The sequence below is a fragment of the Felis catus genome, chromosome D1, assembly GCF_018350175.1.
Source record: "Felis catus isolate Fca126 chromosome D1, F.catus_Fca126_mat1.0, whole genome shotgun sequence".
In the NCBI taxonomy this organism is placed as follows: domain Eukaryota; kingdom Metazoa; phylum Chordata; class Mammalia; order Carnivora; family Felidae; genus Felis; species Felis catus.
The window spans coordinates 69,926,920-69,944,771 of record NC_058377.1 but is presented as its reverse complement, the minus strand read 5'-3'; the positions used below and the strand labels follow the sequence as shown (position 1 = coordinate 69,944,771).

The 17,852-nt window shown below is 41.2% G+C and overlaps 2 protein-coding genes across 7 annotated transcripts in view; one reads left to right on the top strand and one right to left on the bottom strand.

Moving 5' to 3' along the window:
• Window positions 1-1,318, bottom strand: part of FAR1 (fatty acyl-CoA reductase 1) — a 78,835-nt gene extending 77,517 nt beyond the window's left edge. For 2 of the 3 annotated variants that reach the window (XM_011286730.4, XM_003993012.6), the window contains exon 1: window positions 1,094-1,316. The gene's annotated coding sequence lies outside the window, so the exon portion shown is untranslated. Of the gene's footprint in view, window positions 1-1,093 lie in introns of all 3 variants that reach the window. The other variant, XM_006937119.5, reaches the window with a different exon arrangement.
• Window positions 1,319-1,482: 164 nt separating this feature from the next.
• Window positions 1,483-17,852, top strand: part of PTH (parathyroid hormone) — a 134,679-nt gene continuing 118,309 nt past the window's right edge. For 2 of the 4 annotated variants that reach the window (XM_045038048.1, XM_045038047.1), the window contains exon 1: window positions 1,508-1,864. Coding sequence is in view for 2 of the 4 variants with exons in the window: in XM_045038050.1 (XP_044893985.1) it covers window positions 1,847-1,873 (27 nt within the window). In the remaining 2 variants the exon portion in view is untranslated. Of the gene's footprint in view, window positions 1,874-17,852 lie in introns of all 4 variants that reach the window. The other 2 variants (XM_045038050.1, XM_045038049.1) reach the window with 2 other exon arrangements.

Sequence of the window (17,852 nt, the reverse complement as noted above, 5' to 3'; positions counted from 1 at the left end):
TTAAACATGAAATTAAACGATTCCGCACTGCCATCCAATCGAAAGCAAACAATATTTGTGCCTTTACTTTTGAGAGGGTGAGTTTGTGTGCTGCTGTGGCAAAACAATCAGATGAACTGTCCCGGGATGGTGGGGACGGGTGGGGGTGGGGGGCACAATCAGCGTCAGTAGTGAGAGTTAAGTCTGAGTGCTTGGCCCACGATGAGTAGTGAATGAACCTATAAACCTGGCTTGACTAACTCCTACCTGAGACACTCTCCAGTCTCTCCCAAAAAGCAGTTATTCTTGCTCACTTAGTCATAAAAGATCCACACCTTTTAGCTATCATACATAAGCCTACCTCATCTGCTCCTTGTATACTTTCTCCTAACTGGCCACCTAACGCCTTCTGGTCAAACAGCCTCCATCCACACCTCACCTAAAGCCTTTTTCTCAGGGACCTTCCGGTTGGAGTAGGTGCCTCTTACTCCAAACCCACGTGTCCCTGTCTGTCCAGAAATCTTAACCTTACAAAAAGCAAAAACAGAAACAAACAAACCCTACCTCCCTTCACTCCCAGCTGATTTCCCCCCATCCTCTATCAATGCCTACTTCCAAAAGGCCAGTCACTTTCCCCGGTTCCGCACCTTCTCCCCGGGCACCCTTTTCTGAGCATCACCCTTTTCCCATCACTTTCTTCCTCGTCGGACCAGAAAATCCTTCAATCACAGGCCTCTTTTGCCCCCCTGGAGCACAAGAGCCCGCTCCTCCGTTAACTATCCGCCCCCCCACCTTCGCCACTTCTATGCGGCCTCCCCACACCAGACTGAGCCCCCAAGGCTCGGCGGCTGCAAACCAGGCCCCTCCCTGCGTCCCCGCTCGCCAGCCCGGCAGTCTGGAAGGCGGCGGCCCCGTCCCAGCCGCGCTCAGACCATCCGGGCAGAGACAGGCGGGCGCCCCCGGCTGCGGGCGGCCCAGGGTGGGGGCGGGGGCGGGGCGGGGCGGCGGGTGTCGCCTCCGGCGGCCTGCCGCCCCGGCTCCCGCAGCCGCGGCCCGGGCCAGGCGAGGAGGGGCCCGCAGCTCGCCTCTCCCGCCCGGCGTCGCTGCCTCTCACCTAGACTCAGAGGCTCGGGCCTCGCTTTCCCCCTGGCCGTCCAGCGATGTCTCCGCCGCCGTCGCGCTCTCCTCACTCGCTCCTCCACCACCCCCGACCGGCTGCTGAAGAGCGGACGGGTAGTGGCACGCCCATTGGCTGCGGCCCGCACTCGCGTCAGCCTCCCCGACCCGGACCTCGCGATGTGACTGGCTGGCACGGAGCCTCTTTTCCACGTCTTGTCCGGATTGGCCTGTCTTGTCTCTCGCGCCCCCTTACCGGGAGGATACCTCGACCCCCCCCTCCCCGCCTCGGCCTCCCACCCCCTCAACCCCGTTTCCATCTGGGCGGGCTGGGGGCGGGAGCGGGCGCGGGTGGGACGCGAACGGCCAATGGGAGCGCCGAAAGAGGGCCAGGAGGCGGGCTCTGCGGCCGGCCGGCCCAAGCAGGAAAGTTCAGCCAATGGGCGCGCGCCCCACATCCCGGGCTCAGGAGCGCCTCTCTGGCCGCTAGCGTTCCGGCGGGTCGCGCCCAAGGCCACACCCGGCTGGCGGTGGCGCGGGAGAGGTACCCGCTGGAAGGGTGGGAGAATGCGGCGAGGCCCGTGCGGGGAGCGCGGGCAGCCATTGTGGCGTGCTCCCGCACCGCCTACGCGGGGTCTGTGAGCGGGGAGCTGTCGCTCGGTGGTGGACTCCCGGAACCTCGGCGCGATGCTTTGTAGGGAGCGAGCAGAGCGTGCGCCTCGTCCAGCCCCGTGGACCAAATCAGGCCGCAATGCAAAACTTCCCGCTGGTGAGAGAAGTTGAGTAACGGTTACCTCAGGGGGATGGGAGGGGCACAAGGGAACCTACGGGGAGCTGGAAACGTTCTGTCTCTCGGTCTGGGTGGTATCCGTATGTAAAAATGTACCCAGCCTTACAGTTCAGGTTAGTGCACTCACGACACTTTAATATAGAATATTGTATAATCCCTCTTTTATAAAAAAAATAAATAAATAAAAGGATTGTGAGAATAACTGTAATAACATTCCCATGACGGTGAGACTCCCGCGGTATCAACAGTCTCACTAGGATTTAGCCAGCCATCGTTCAAAAACTGCAAATCAGAGGAGGAAAAAGAAAAGGATTGTTGAGAATTTTAAATGAGTGAAAGCTCTGGGCACAGAGACTTAGCGCGCACGGGTTGATACTTCAGGATGCGCGAAGATGGTTCCGAGTGATTTTTCTTTGAGGGTGTAGGGCTTATTTCAGTGCCTGGCCCCGTTAGTGGCCCCAAAGCACCCATTCTGCCTCACCTAGTTGGAAACTGCAGTAATTTACCGAGCTGCCTACTTTGTGGCCGACCAGAGCTCCGAACCCAGGAAATTTTCATTCAAATACCATGGCTTCTGCCCTGGAGGAGCTCACCGACCGGCCCAGCGCGCCAGGTACAGTCATTCCTGCAGGAGGGCCCAGGACCACAAAGCCAACAAAGCCGCTTGCCCTCAGGGATGAAGCATTCCCATAGGTGACGCCAGATGGTGTGTGCCTAGAACCCAGTCCAGAAGCAGAATTGTGAAATCGCCGGGCCAACGTGAAACACTTGTTACAAATGGGTCAATAACCACCTTACCAGAACAAACATAAGACCTGTGGGCCAAATTCTAGCTTGTGAAAGAGCACGCACCGGCAGCAAAACAGATTACATGATTCATATTTACTACTTGAGTCATTAAACGGTTCAATTCAGATAAATGCCTTGGTTTAAAGTACTTGTCCCCGAACTAGGCGTGTAAAGTCAGGTAAGACAGTATTTTTCCATAGAGCATAGGGTATAAGAGGAAGACCTCGAATGGATCATTCCTATTAATTCAGGGTGAGGGAATATATATAAAGAGGATCGAGCCCAGCCTAGGGAATTGAGGGGCATATTCTCGGAAGAAGAACTAAGTTCACCACTGCTGAGATTTATCGGCATGTGCAATTCAGACACTATTTCTGGAGAATACTTTCATTGCAGATTTTTTAGTTTCTGTGCAAACATCTTGATTTTTTTCAATAGATAGATAGATACAAACTATTACTTAGTTCTGAGGAAAACACATGAAGAAATTAAGTAATTGCTGAATGAGTACATTATGAAATTCAAAAATAACTTTAGGTTTGGGAGCATAAAGGCATCTCATTTGATTAAAGTCATTGTGTATGTAACATGCACCTCCAGCAGAGACACTCCCCACCACCGGCCCCCCGAGATGGGCTTTCTGAAGGAGGACTTAAAATTAAAACAATGGCTCACTCTCCAACATGGTACAAACTCACGGGGAGGGCATGTTGTTGGATTGGCCAGTGTCCCTCAGTGCACCATCATTGTTAAATGGATCCAAAGAATTCATATATCTACAAAGAGTGAGTAATAGTCTCCACAAAAGGTGATGAAGGATTTTGCCCAGAGTCTAACCTATAAAATGTAGTAATACCAAAGAAAGTAATCATTGATTCAAATGCTTTCCCCATCTTTCAGCAAGAGCCCTGAGAATTGGGCTGCCATATATATTGGAATCAACTGCCTTGTAATTTTATTCAAATATAAAATACCTGTATGTGCTTTTGATCCTTGCTATAGAAACACCGTTCTGTAAACAAAGGTAAATTACACCAAACAAAAATAATTTAAACCTATTAAAAAATAGTTTACAACCTAAAGAGAAATACCATGTATTACTGAGAAAACATGTAGGAATAAACCCAGAAACACATGCTACACATACCGGTATCTCAGATCTCTGCCTATAGGCCCAGCCAAAACAAGAATAATAAAAGCATCTTTTTTTCTCTCTAAATATAGATTGGCAGGGGTGCCTGGCTGGCTCAGTCAGTAGCACATGCAACTCTTAATCCCAGGGTTGTGAGTTCAAACCCCATGTTGGATATAGAGATTACTTAAAAAGAAAGAAAGAAAGAAAGAAAGAAAGAAAGAAAGAAAGAAAGAAAGAAAGAAAGAAAGAAAAAAGAAAGAAAGAAAGAAAGAAAGAAAGAAAGAAAGAAAGAAAGAAAGAGAAAGAAAGAAAGAAAGAAAGAAAGAAAGAAAGAAAGAAAGAAAGAAAGAAAGAAAGAAAGAGAAAGGAAGGAAGGAAGGAAGAAAGGAAGAAAGGAAGGAAGATTGACAGGATAAAAACATTTATAAAAATTAGTTCTTTGAATTGTGACTCTTGTAAGTTTGGTCCTGGTTACCCATTGATATTATCCATAGGTTGCTAGTCTTTGTTTTCCTTGTCTGTCTTTTGGGGTGTTTATCATAAGGGGGAAAAATCGTAAGATGGGATATTCCTTTCATCTTGTTCTGTCTTCAGAGCTTGGCTTTAGTTCTCCACCAGCTGGAAGGTACAAGTGTTGGCTTGAGTCAGGTAACCAGACAAACAGGCTGGCAACCCAAGACGCAAAATGACAAGCAGCATTCTCTTTGTCCAACATTACCAGCTCCTAAGGAAGGTTGTCTTAATGAGAGGTCCCTGTCCATGAGGGGGCTTGTTGCCTCACCTTCATTAGTGTTAGGAAACTCTCATCCTAATGTCAACCACCCAATACACAAATTAGCTGGTCTATAGTTGGAAGCATCTCATCTTCCCACAGATAACAAGAGACACCAGTTTCATAAACACTGTTCTTACCTTAAGCCTGTGACAATGAAAGTCTGCGTTCTTAAACTGACTCTGGGAATGAACTTACTGGATTTGGGGAGGGCTGCATCTTTTGCACTCTTTGGGGACTCCTCTTATGTCTATGGTTAAGGGATAAAAGGCTTATTGATTTAAAAAAATTTTTTCTAATGTTTATTTTTGAGAGAGACATAGCGCAAGTGGGGGAGGGGCAGAGAGAGAGGGCGACGTAGAATCCAAAGCAGGCTCCAGGCTCTGAGTTGTCAGCACAGAGCCTGATACTGGGCCTGAACTCATGCACCATGAGATCATGACCTGAGCTGAAGCCAGATGCTTAAGCTATTGAGCCACTCAGGCACCCCAGGCTTACTGATTTTAAACCATAAAGAGGAATACTGTTTTTTGATTCAAATAGGTATATTTTCTGACTTAAGTCAAACAGAGAAAGACAGTACCATGTGATTTCACTTATATGTGGAATCTAGAAAACAAAACAAATGAACAGACCCTTCAATGAAGAGAACAAACTGGTGGTTACCAGAGGGGAGATAGGGGTAGGAGTAGCAAAAGGGATTAAGAGGTAGAAACCTCCAGTTATATAATAAGGCATGAAGATGAAAAATACAGCATAGGGAATATTGTAATAGTGTATAGTGATAGATGGTATCTACACTGATGGTGAGCACTGAGTAATGTATAGAATTGTTAAATCAAAATACCTCTGAAACTAATATAACACAACATTGTATGTCAATTATACTTCATTTTAAAAAGACAGTATAGGGGCGCCTGGGTGGCTCAGTCGGTTAAGCGGCCGGCTTCCGCCCAGGTCATGATCTCTCGGTCCGTGAGTTCGAGCCCCGTGTCCGGCTCTGTGCTGACAGCTCAGAGCCTGGAGCCTGTTTCAGATTCTGTGTCTCCCTCTCTCTGACCCTCCCCTGTTAATGCTCTGTCTCTCCCTGTCTCAAAAATAAATAAAACGTTAAAAAAAATTTTTTTTAAATAAAAAGACAGTATACTCTTGAATATTTAGACTTTTATCTTTTTTAAAAAGATTTTTCACAGAGCTCTCATCCCTAAACAAACGCCCTCTTGATACTGATAGGAAGAGCAAATTAAAAAATTAACAAGGGAAAGATAACTCTCATATAAGTTAGTAAGTTTTATGTTTCTGAGTTTATACCTAACTTATGGCTGAGATTTAAAATGAAAACTCTGGGGCGCCTGGGTGGCGCAGTCGGTTAAGCGTCCGACTTCAGCCAGGTCACGATCTCGCGGTCCGTGGGTTCGTGCCCCGCGTCAGGCTCTGGGCTGATGGCCCAGAGCCTGGAGCCTGTTTCCGAATCTGTGTCTCCCTCTCTCTCTGCCCCTCCCCCGTTCATGCTGTGTCTCTCTCTGTCCCGAAAATAAATAAACGTTGAAAAAAAAAATTAAAAAATAAAATAAAAAATAAAATGAAAACTCTAAGATCTCTTTTTGCATGTCTGTGTCTAGGTGTATATGTTATGTAATATGATATTTTTCTACCTTCATATGATATTGCCAAAATTACTTTGTAAAAGAGCTCTATTTAGTCAGGTAAAAAAAAAATAAGCACTTGTATAAATTAAGTATACCCAAAACTCAGAAATACAGAAACTAACCCAAGTGTTTTTCAAGTTCACAAGATCTAGGACAATTTTTGGTAAATAAAAACTAGTTGGTTTAATAAAAACAATCATGTCTTCAGAGTTGTAAACATTAAACATAATGAAGACATACAACTTTTTCTACTTGGCTTTACTAATCCAATGAGTTTATCTCTACTAGATGTTTAAGATTGTAAAATTATAAATTCAGTTTAAAAATAAGATGTACAATAAAAATAAATTCTTTATGTATGTCAAACACAGCAGTACAAAATAAAACTTGGAGAGAGTCATATGTTTTCACTTTTAAGTTCTTTCCTTCTGTGATTTTTTTTTTTAATTTGGCTGATTTATCTACAGAAGAATAACTTAAGATTATGCTACCTTTGTTTCAGTAAGCAAAGTATTGTGTCTACTTAAAAGTAGTTTCCAAAATCTTTTTGGAAACTTGAAACCTTGAAGTTATATTAAGTTAAATTGTGGATATTCATTGAATATCTAGGTCATTTTCAAATAAGGAAATATACTAAAACATTAATTGCTGAACAAAAGTTTTTATACTTTTGGCTTCTTAATTTTTATAGAGAGAAAAAAGATATTTAAGATAGTAAACATATCTTTTACCACCTTAAAAAATTGTACTATGAAAAAGCATAAGTCTCTAAAAATTATAAATTTTTATAATTATAACTTATAATTATAATTATGTAGTCACAAGTTTACTAACCTATTGCAGGATGTTAATATATAATAGTTCACAATTACTTGCTTCCTGATTTTCGCTGGAAAATAAAGGTTACTAATGGTTAAAATTTATAATCTATATATGAAAATAAAACTACTAAAAATAATAACAAAGGGAAAAAAACCTTTGTGTATAAAGTATAGGAGGAGAATGGGATGTGTTTTTAAATAAAGAGTGTATGATGAATGTAGGATGTGTTTTTGGAAAAAAAAAAGGAGTAGTTTGTCTAAAGTAAAATGACTAAGTGTTCCAGAATAAGAAAGAGAAAAGGAATAAGACAAAATCTAAATGGGTGCAGAAAATTGCAGTTTTGTGGAAAACAAATTTTATGTTACAAGGTCAAAGCTAGCCAAAATTAAATGGATCAAATATAAGAGTTTTGTAAAATGACCTCAATAATATAGAAAATGAATTTAATTTTCTCCCCATTAAAATGACAGTTTCTTAGATTATTGGTCTGCTTTTAATAAGAGATTATAAAAGGTTTTTCTTTTGTGTTATCTGCCAAGGAAATAAAGATTTTATGACGTATCAGAATAATTTCCTGTACTTCACGTTGTCTTTGTCAGATCTGATTACTTAGGAAAACGGAGTCTTCGATACGAAAGGAGCTGAGGGTTTGTTTGTTTTTTTAACAATTATATGACTTTCTGTATTTACCTTTAAAATCTTTTAATTGCCACTTTAATTAGATCAATAGCTAAGCATTTTGTCCCTGGGATACTACTTAATGGAGTAGTTTATTTTTTTTTATTTTTTATTTTTTTAAAACTACTTTTTTTTTAACGTTTATGTATTTTTGAAACAGAGAGAGACAGAGCATGAACAGGGGAGGGGCAGAGAGAGAGGGAGACACAGAATCTGAAACGGGATCCAGGCTCTGAGCTGTCAGCACAGAGCCTGATGCGGGGCTCGAACTCACAGACCATGAGATCATGACCTGAGCTGAAGTCCAATGCTTAACCGACTGAGCCACCTAGGCGCCCCCTTAATGGAGTATTTTAAACGTTTAAGTGTTTTTGACAAATTTCCCCAAATCAAATTCAAAATGAAGTCTTTTGACCTGGAACCAACTTCGGAATTTCTATAAGGGTCCCTAGGTGATCTCAAAGATTTGTTGTCTACCCTTATGAAATGAGATTAAACTAATCAGCTTTTTTGAGATGTTAATTGTATGAGAAACATTGTCAAATACAAGTGATAATTAACTTTCTTTAGATCTTATTTGTGTATGTTACCAATATTTCAAAAATTGTACAAAATTCCTAGGAATCTGTGAGTGTCCTTACTGTCTGCATAATCAGTCATAATTCTAATTATTACTTGAAAACATTGCATGTCACAGAAATAACCAAATGTTCTTTGTTAATTGCATCATTCTTTAATAGTGAACTCTCAGCAGATCTTTAACCATGGCTATTTTTAAGTCTTTTGTCATTCATAAATCATTATTGCTTTACTCTTGATTGTTCTCTGAGAACACTTATAGTCAACTACAAGCAAAACTGCTTCATCTCTAAAGAGATCATGGAAAGGACGCTGACAAGTACTCTAAAATACTGGTTTCTGATAACTCTAAGATTACATCACTAAAGGGGATATGAATTTCTAGAATTCTTTTTAAAAATTTTTTAATTTTTTTTTTTATTTTAGAGAGAGAGAGAGAGAGAGGGCAAGTGAGAGGGGCAGAGAAGGGGAGAGAGGAAAAGAGAGAGAGGGAGAATCTTCAGCAGGCTCAATGTTTGGCACAGAGCCTAATGCAGGGCTTGATCCCACAGCCCTGGGATCATGACCTGAGCTGAAATCAGGAGACAGACACTTAAACCAGTGAGCCATCTGGGCTCCAGAATTTCTAGAATTCTAATGGAGAAACTGATTGGTTCATAAAACTGCTAACCCAAGATCAAGCAAACAGAAAGTAAACAGATGGGGGCTCCTGGCAGGCTCAGTTGGTAAACCATGCAGGTCTTGATCTCAGGGATAGGAGTTCAAGCCCCACTTTGGGCATAGAGCTTATTTGAAAAAAAAAAAAAAAGAAAGTACATGAATGAACTGATGATGATGATTACAGTTTTATGACTTCTTATTTAAAGCATTGTTGGACCTTTAATATTTTGTCTTCCAGATTTAAGAAAACCTTTTTCTCTTTTTTTCTGAAGCTATCTGTAACTTATCTCAATTTGATAGTCTATGCCTTTGTGAACAAAACTTAAAATATTTATCTTTTTCTCTCTGATCCCTCCAAAATTTAGAGGCTCTTCATAAATATTCTTATTCATGATGATATAGTTGTTTTCATAGGTTCAATGAGAATCTGTTCTCTTTATAATAGAACATGATTGGAAACATTGATTACACTATCAAGGCTTGGACCGTAATGTCATATTTGACAATGATGTACATAGACTCAAATGTGACCAGATGGATTTAAGGAACTAAGGTTGACTTTAGGGAGCTAATGCTTATAAAGCCTCTTTAAATACCAGCCCCATACCTTGTTTACAGGATTCCCAGCCCTACAGGTGAATAAGGAAGGTTACTTCTTGGCAGGCCCAAAAACCTTAACAGGTATTGGGTGCTTGAGAAGAGAGGAATTCACCCAAATCTATGTATGCTATAGGCAAAGTGTGATAGCAAATTCTTGGCTTCATATCTTAGCCTTAAATGGCTTTTAAAGGCTCAATCTGAGACTCCTTACTAAAAGTTCCAACAGAACAGACTTGAAAAGAACCTATGTGATAAATCACTATTCTTGCCACACTTATGTAAATAATCAGGCCAAGTTTAATGAGACTAAACTTATTTTACAAACAAAATAGTTTCACTGTAATTATATTTAATAAAAATGGGATTGACTCTAGAGAGAAAACTACATTTCCGTGAAAAGCTATCCACTCTTACAATGAAGATTCTAGCCCTGAGTGCCTAGGTATCTTGGTCGTTAAGCATCTGACTTCGGCTCAGGCCATCATGACCTCACGGTTGGTGAGTTTGAGCCCTGCATCAAGTGAGCTCATGCCCTGCTTCGGGTGAGCACTGCTTCTGTCTCTCCCTCTCTCTCTCTCTGCCCCTCTTGGGAGTCTTTCTCTCTCTCCCCCTCACTCACTCATTCCCTCTCTCAAAAAAATAAATAAATAAAAAGACTCTAGCCCTGTTTATTGTCTTCGAGGTTTAGTTATCTGACTACAAATTGGTCTGGATCCTGAAATTCTAGTTTCCTCCAGTATGTGGCCACAACTCTGCAAACTAACATTTACCATTTTTCCCACCCTTCTGACTTGAAATCACAAAGAATGATTTTCCCTTTTCCCTTAGTCCTACAAGCTAAAGCTGGATGACCTGATATAAACTTCAGAAAATCACCACAACAGATCACAGATAAACAACCTTCATGTCTACTCATGTGGGCCACTCAGAAAATTCACTGGAACACCCAGTAAATGTAACAACGGACATTCAAACTACAAACCAGGAATTTTGTCAAATTACAACTGACATCTTCATTCTACCATATAAAGAAACTTCTTGCTTAAATCTATAAATCTTCTCAACTGGCTGTCCTCTGGACTCAGAAACTAGGTTTTTAACCATTAATATTTGTTTTTCTTTGGTTTCTGTGAAAAATACCCCTCAGTAAATGCCTGATTGCTCATATCATATGGAGATTTAACTTAGATGAACAGCTACCCTCATCTGCACCATTGCGTCCTGAACTAGGATACAGCTCTTTAAATGAACGGACCTATCCTCAAGACTAAGAGACTAAATCACTGAGAAATAGAATAGAAACTCAGATTCTGGACCATGAATCTTTTGGGGGAATTGTCAAAGGGGGAGAAGGAAAGAAGGCAGAATATGCCACTTTGGCATAAGGACTATTTTGAACTGAAGGCACTTAAAAAACAGCAGATGCAAAGAAGGGTAGTCTAATCTCCCCTGTTCTTCCTGAAAGCAGGAGATAAACACTCCTGTGTGAAAGTGTGCTCCCTATACCAGGAAAAAAGGAACATTCTTCAATGGGGGGAATCAAAGCCAAGAGAATCCTGTATAAATAGACCATGTTAAAATAACACTTAATCTTCCTTTAGCCTCCCCGTATGGTGTAGTTACTTTTCCACAATTGCCTTGTTTTTTTCAACCTAATGTAAAAGCGTGTGGGTTTGCCATTTCTGTGGGTCTTTCTTATGAGAGGTCCCATGTCATATAAAACATCTAAGTTTATATACTTTTCTCCTGTTAATCTGTCTTATATCAGTTTAATCTCAGGCCTGGCTAAAGTAGAGGTAAAATTTTGCCTCCCCTACATTCTCAACTATCTACTCTATTGATTAAAGTGTCCTGGTAGCTCACAGATGTTGGAAAGAAGAGGAACAGTATTTGTAATATTCTTGATATACTGTCTGTTATCTTTTGCAAGAATAATTGTGAAAAAAAGAAGCCACCTTGCTGGTCAGTTTCTTTCCTCATCTGATTAGATGGTCGTTTTTCCCCTTTTTTGTGGGTGGCATTGTCATTGTTCAGACCTCGTTTGGGGGCAATGAGGGTCTCCCTGAGACCTGGAGACTATTCTTTTCTTTTTCCTGTCTCCTTTTTTTTCTTTTTCTTTCTTTCTTTCTTGGAGATTAACTCTCTTTGTACATAAATCAGGACAGAGCTCCTGTAGATGCCCAAAAATGGGGACGACTAGATGATCATCTGTATTCCAGCATCACATGTGTCCAAAGTGTCAGCCAAACACTCTGACTCACCTACTTCCTGCATTTGGGTGGTGCTTTTTGAGAACTCTGCATTAAGTCTCTAAAGATAAGTGCTGTCACATCCTTGAGCTTCTAAGGAGAGGTCTGCTTCCAGAAATATTTGCAAACAAAGGCCCCAAACTGGGAGAACCTCAGGCAGAAAACCACACCTATGTATAAGAATTGGTCATTAAATACAAAGGTGTGACTCTTCAAGGAACTAAGATTTACATTTGATGCAGTCTCTAATCTCTTACTCTCCAGAGCAGAGAGCACAGATTAGTTTTCCATAAACAAAACCAGTTCATTAATGTTATATTTATTAGAGCAGCCAATTGCAGGGTTTTTTCTCATGAATTAGGCAATGGTTGGCTTGAGAATAAGAAGGCATAGTGATTAAGAGCCCTGACACCAGAACTGAACTCCTGGGTGTAGAATCCTAGCAACACCACTTACTAAGTGACCTTGGGCAAGTTAATCCTCTATACCTCGGTTTCCCAGGGGTAAAATGGAAATGACAATAATAGCACCTATCTCATGGGGGTGTTGTGAAGCTAAGTGAGTTAATATTTTAAAGCACTTAACACATGATAAGCCCTATCTAGACGCTTACCTTTAAAATTGTTAAATCTTTGAAAAAAGTGCAAAAGACTTCCTAGAGCCAATAATAATGCCTATCTTCTAGTTTTTGAAGATTTACTAAGTGCCAAACACTTTGAAGATATTATTTACAAACCTCACAACAAGGTAGGTCTTACTGTCTCCATTTAACAGATAAGGAAATAGAAAATTAGGGGATTTAATTAAATTGCCTAAGAGCATGTACGAGGTAGCGGAGTTGGGAATTCTAATATCATGTGTCTAATTCCAAAGCATGCACCTTTCCGTTGTGCAGCATTGTTTCCTTAAACTTCTTACCCATCTCCTGCATTTATTTATAATCCACTCTATTTTAAGGACGCCTGGGTGGCTCAGTCAGTTAGGTGTCTGACTTCAGCTCAGGTCATGATCTCGCTCTTTGTGAGTTAGAGTCCCAGTCAGGCTCTGTGCGGACAGCTCCGAACCTAGAGTCTGCTTCAGATTCTGTGTCTCCCTTTCTTTCTGTCCCTCCCCTGCTCACGCTCTGTCTCTCTCAAAAGTAAACATCAAAAAAAAAAAAAAAAGTTGTTTGGGGGGGCGCCTGGTTGGCTCATTTGGTTAAGCATCCCACTTTGGCTCAAGTCATGATCTCACAGTTCACGAGTTCGAGCCCTGCTTCGGGCTCCGTGCTGACAGCTCACATTCTGTGTCTCCCTCTCTCTTGGCCCCTCCCCGGCTCACTCTTTCTCAAAAATAAATATAAAAAAAATTTTTTTAAGGTTTTTTTTTTATATCCACCCTATTTTAGAACTGGTCTTCAGAGTCACTTTGGCCATACCCTCTGTCCTATCACAAATAGGTAAATTGAGATTATAAGAAGTTAAGTGGCTTTCCCAAGACTACATAATTATCTAATGACTGTTAAATAGCCATTGGATGCCAACCAAGCATTTGCTGATAAGGAAAGTTATGTACATTGCTTATCAGAGTGACTTTTCACATTGCAAGCAATCAACCCTAGCTATTTTTATCATTGTTCATTTGTTCATTCATTCATTTAACAAGCATTTATTACGCATTTCTTACAAATCAGGTACCTGGGAATAAAACAATGAACAAGATAGGATTCCTTTTGAAGCTCACACTAACTGTCCCATCTGGGAGCCACTTAGATATATGTGACTATTGAGCGCTTGAAATGTGGCCAGTCCAGATTGCAATCTGCTAATATGCAATACGCTAGTTCAAAAAACACATAGGAATCTGAAGGCATAGTACCAGAAAGTAAGCTAAACTACTTCATTAGTAAATTTTATATCAGGTACATGTTGAAATGACAATATGTGGGATATAATGGGTTAAATAAAAATATGAAAATCTTTTCATCTGTTTTTACTGTTTTTAATGTGGCTAGTAGAAAAGTTAAAACTACATGTGGGTTGTGTTAGGTTTCTATTGAACAGCATCAGTCAAGATGGCAAAAAGAGATAAACACAATAAAATATAAGTGCTATGAGAACAGTCAATAGAATATTCTATGGGGGGGGTGCCTGGGTGGTTCAGTTGGTTAAGCATTTATTTCGACTCAGGTCATGATCTCACAGTTTGTGAGATTGATCTCTGTGTTCGGCTCCATGCTGTCAGCACAGAGGCTCCTTGAGATTCTCTCTCTCCCTCTCTGCCCCTCCCCTGCACTTTCTCTCTCTCTCTCTCTCTCTCTCTCTCTCTCTCTCTGCCCCTCCCCTACTCTCTCTCTCTCTCTCTCAAAATGAATTTTTTAAAAAATAAAAGGATATTCAGTGGGAACTCAGAGGAGCAACTGCCTTGGTGACTTAAGAAAGGCAAGCAGGGGGGCACCTGGGTGGCTCAGTTGGTTGAGCGGCCAACTTCGGCTCAGGTCATAAATTTGTGGTCCGTGAGTTCGAGCCCCGCATCGGGCTCTGTGCTGACAGCTCGGAGCCTGGATCATGTTTCAGATTCTGTGTCTTCTTCTCTCTGACCCTCCCCCATTCATGCTCTGTCTCTCTCTGTCTCAAAAATAAATAAACATTAAAAAAAAATGTTTTTTTAAAAAGAAAGGCAAGCAGAGTTGCTGGAGGGGTTGTGGGAGCGGGGGATGGGCTAAATGGGTAAGGGGCATTAAGGAATCTACTCCTGAAACCATTGTTGCACTATATGCTAACTAACTTGGATGTAAATAAATAAATACATAGAAAAATAAGTAGGTTCCAGGTTCTGAGCTGTCAGCACAGAGCCTGACGTGGGGCTGGAACTCATGGACTGCGAGATCATGACCTGAACTGAAGTCGGAGGCTTTAACTGGGCCACCCAGGCGTCCTCTCTGTAATGCTTTTTTCTTTTTTTACATATTTATTACTTATTTATGTGACTGTGTTTAAAATATTTGCTAGGGATGAGAAAAGAATAAATCATTAAATTCATATTTAATTATTGGTCCACTAATGAATTTTATTTTTCTAGAACTATATCTTACTCTCACAAACCTTGAAGGGTAAAAAGTCTTGTGCTAAAGTGAGAGTGAAGAATCTTCATCTAGCCTGTTAGAGCAGAAATCTGGTCCCTGAGGGGAGAGGTCAGTGCACAGACTGACAGGTATGAAGTCTGATAATATAAAGTTTAGGAAAGGATGTGAAGAAATAGGAACTCTTTCATTAATTGCTTATAAATTAGTACATTGCATTTTGAAAAGCAATTGGCAGTTTGTAATAAAATTGAAAATGGAGATTTCATAGAACTCAGCCTTTGGATTTCTCTGTCCCTGAACAGTGCTTTGCAAAGCCAAACTCAAGCACCCCAGGCATGTGCAGGAGGAAAATAGAAGAGCTTCTTATTGCATATATATTTTTTAATGTATTTATTTAAAAATGAAAAAGAAATTGAGCTTTACTAAAATTTAGTGTAAGGATTGAAGCTGGTGCCTTCATTCAGGGTGAATTTCAGAAGTCATATGGATGCTGACAATTCCCAAATGTAAACATCCAGGCTTATCTTCTCCCCTGAACTCTGCCTACTATGTATCTTTACTTGAAAGTATATGATTACATGAAAAAAGATGGGAAGAGTAGGAAGTTAATAAATTTGTAAATAAAATAGATGTATCAAGGGGCACCTGAGTGGCTCAGTCGATTGAGCATCCAATTCTTGATTTCGGCTCAGGTCATGATCTCACCGTTCATAGGATCGAGCCCTGTGTCAGGCTCTGTGCTGACAGTACAGAAGCCTGTTTAGGATTCTCTCTCCCTCTCTCTCTCCCTCTCCCCCACTCTTGCGGGCGCGCTTGTGCTCTCTCTCTCAAATTTTAAAAACTTTTTTAAAAAAGAGATTGTATTATATGCACTTTATTTAGGTTTATTAAGGTAAATGACAAAATTCAAGCGACTGTTCTCTCACTACCATGGGCACAGCACAGAAATGGGGACCAGAATGGAAGGGAAACTGAGTCGAGGCATTGAGACCCTGACTAGGATCAGACCCCAGAGAAGAGGAACGTAAGGAGGGATTAACTGCTCATCCCCATTGTAAAGGGAAGGAAATATCCCACCCTCTACCTAGTCCTGGGGAGAATACACACAAGTCAGGCACACAGTCTAAATATAGGCTCGTCTAGGGGCGCCTGGGTGGCGCAGTCGGTTAAGCGTCCGACTTCAGCCAGGTCACAATCTCGCAGTCCGTGAGTTCGAGCCCCGCGTCAGGCTCTGGGCTGATGGCTCGGAGCCTGGAGCCTGTTTCCGATTCTGTGTCTCCCTCTCTCTCTCTGCCCCTCGCCCGTTCATCCTCTTGTCTCTCTCTGTCCCAAAAATAAAATAAAAACGTTGAAAAAAAAATTAAAAAAAATAAATAAATATAGGCTCGTCTGTAGTAATAAAACAAAAATTCTGCCAGTCAAAAATTACTCATCCCATTTCTTTACAGTCAAGTGTTTAGACTGTAATAATCACACAAAAAACTATGTGTGATAAAGTTTGGACAACAAAGAGGAAACAAATATTTGTCAACCTTAGTTTTCATTCTGGCTTATTACATAATAAAACGCTCTGCATTCTTTTGGTTGACTCATTAACACATTATAGTTTTCAATACACAGGGTTTGGTGAGCTTTGAGTGGTAAAAAGCTCTCCATTGCAATAATTACTAAAATTTATTGACAACCAGGTTAGAGTAATGTTGGCCAGAAGAACCTGAAGTTCAAGGCGAAGTCTTAGAAGTTAGTTGTATTATGCTGTATTATCAGGGAGAGAATCATGTTCTTTCTTTCAGGTTTCAGTGAAAACCTGGTGGAAGCTAGATTTTAGAGTAATTGGTTAATGGTATTGTACCCTAATGTTTCCAGAATACAGGCACAGCTCTTACTGAATAAAAACATCAAAGGGCCTGAGGGAATCTCACTTTTGATTTTTTTTTTAAGTTTATTTATTTTGAAAGCGAGAGAGAGCAGTGAGAGCGCCCACGCAAGTGAGGGAGGGGCAGAGAAAAGGAGAGACAGAATCCCAAGCAGGCTCCATATCAGTCCGGAGCCCAATGCAGGGCTCAGCTCATGAACTGTGAGCTCCTGAGCTGAGATCAAGAGTTAGACACTCAACCTACTGCACCACCCAGGCACCCCGGGAATTTTACTTTTGCAATTGGTATTCATAATATTCAAGAAAGTAACAGGGATGCTAAGGTATCAGAAATAGGTTTTATTGTATAAAGCAAGCATGATGTTACCGGAGGTCTGCTAGGAGAGCTGGCTGCCAGGAGGCCTAATGGACTGGAACAACAATGTGGATAAAGGGACGGAGGTGTATAGGAGTTAGAGGGGGAACCCATCAGATCGTAGGCTCTGAATTTGAGATTCGCTAGTCCAGAAAGTATAGTTTGGACCTTGGGAGGAGCACGTTCTCAGTGAGAGATTTATAACTAAATTTTCTGAGGTTGATGCAATTGGCCTGGATGCCAGTTGATTGATTTATAATTAGGGGATATATATTTCTTGTCACAGTATGCTCATTTGACCTCTTCAAAGCTTTCCTTTTCACAGGACCACAGCCCCCTCTAGGCTGAGTCAGCAATCCAAAAGTTGTTGGGTAAACAGAGAATTCTTACGCAGACCTGAGGCGTGTTTCAGCCCGCTCAGGCCTGGAGAAATATTCCTGACCAACGGAAGAACATTTTTCTTATATTAGACACTCTGTCAGATTTTGCTTTTCTGAATCTAGTTATATTTTTGGAATAATTTTAGATATACTAAAAAGTTGCAAGGTTAGTACTGAGGGTTACCTTCATTCATCTAGTGCCCCCTAATGTTAACATCTTACATAATCGTGGTACATTTGTCAAAACTAAGAAATTCACATTATTAGTATAATGCTATTAACCATGGACTTTATTCCAATCCTACCAGTTTTTCCATTAATGTCATTTTTCTATTCAAGGATCCAATCCAGGGTCCCAC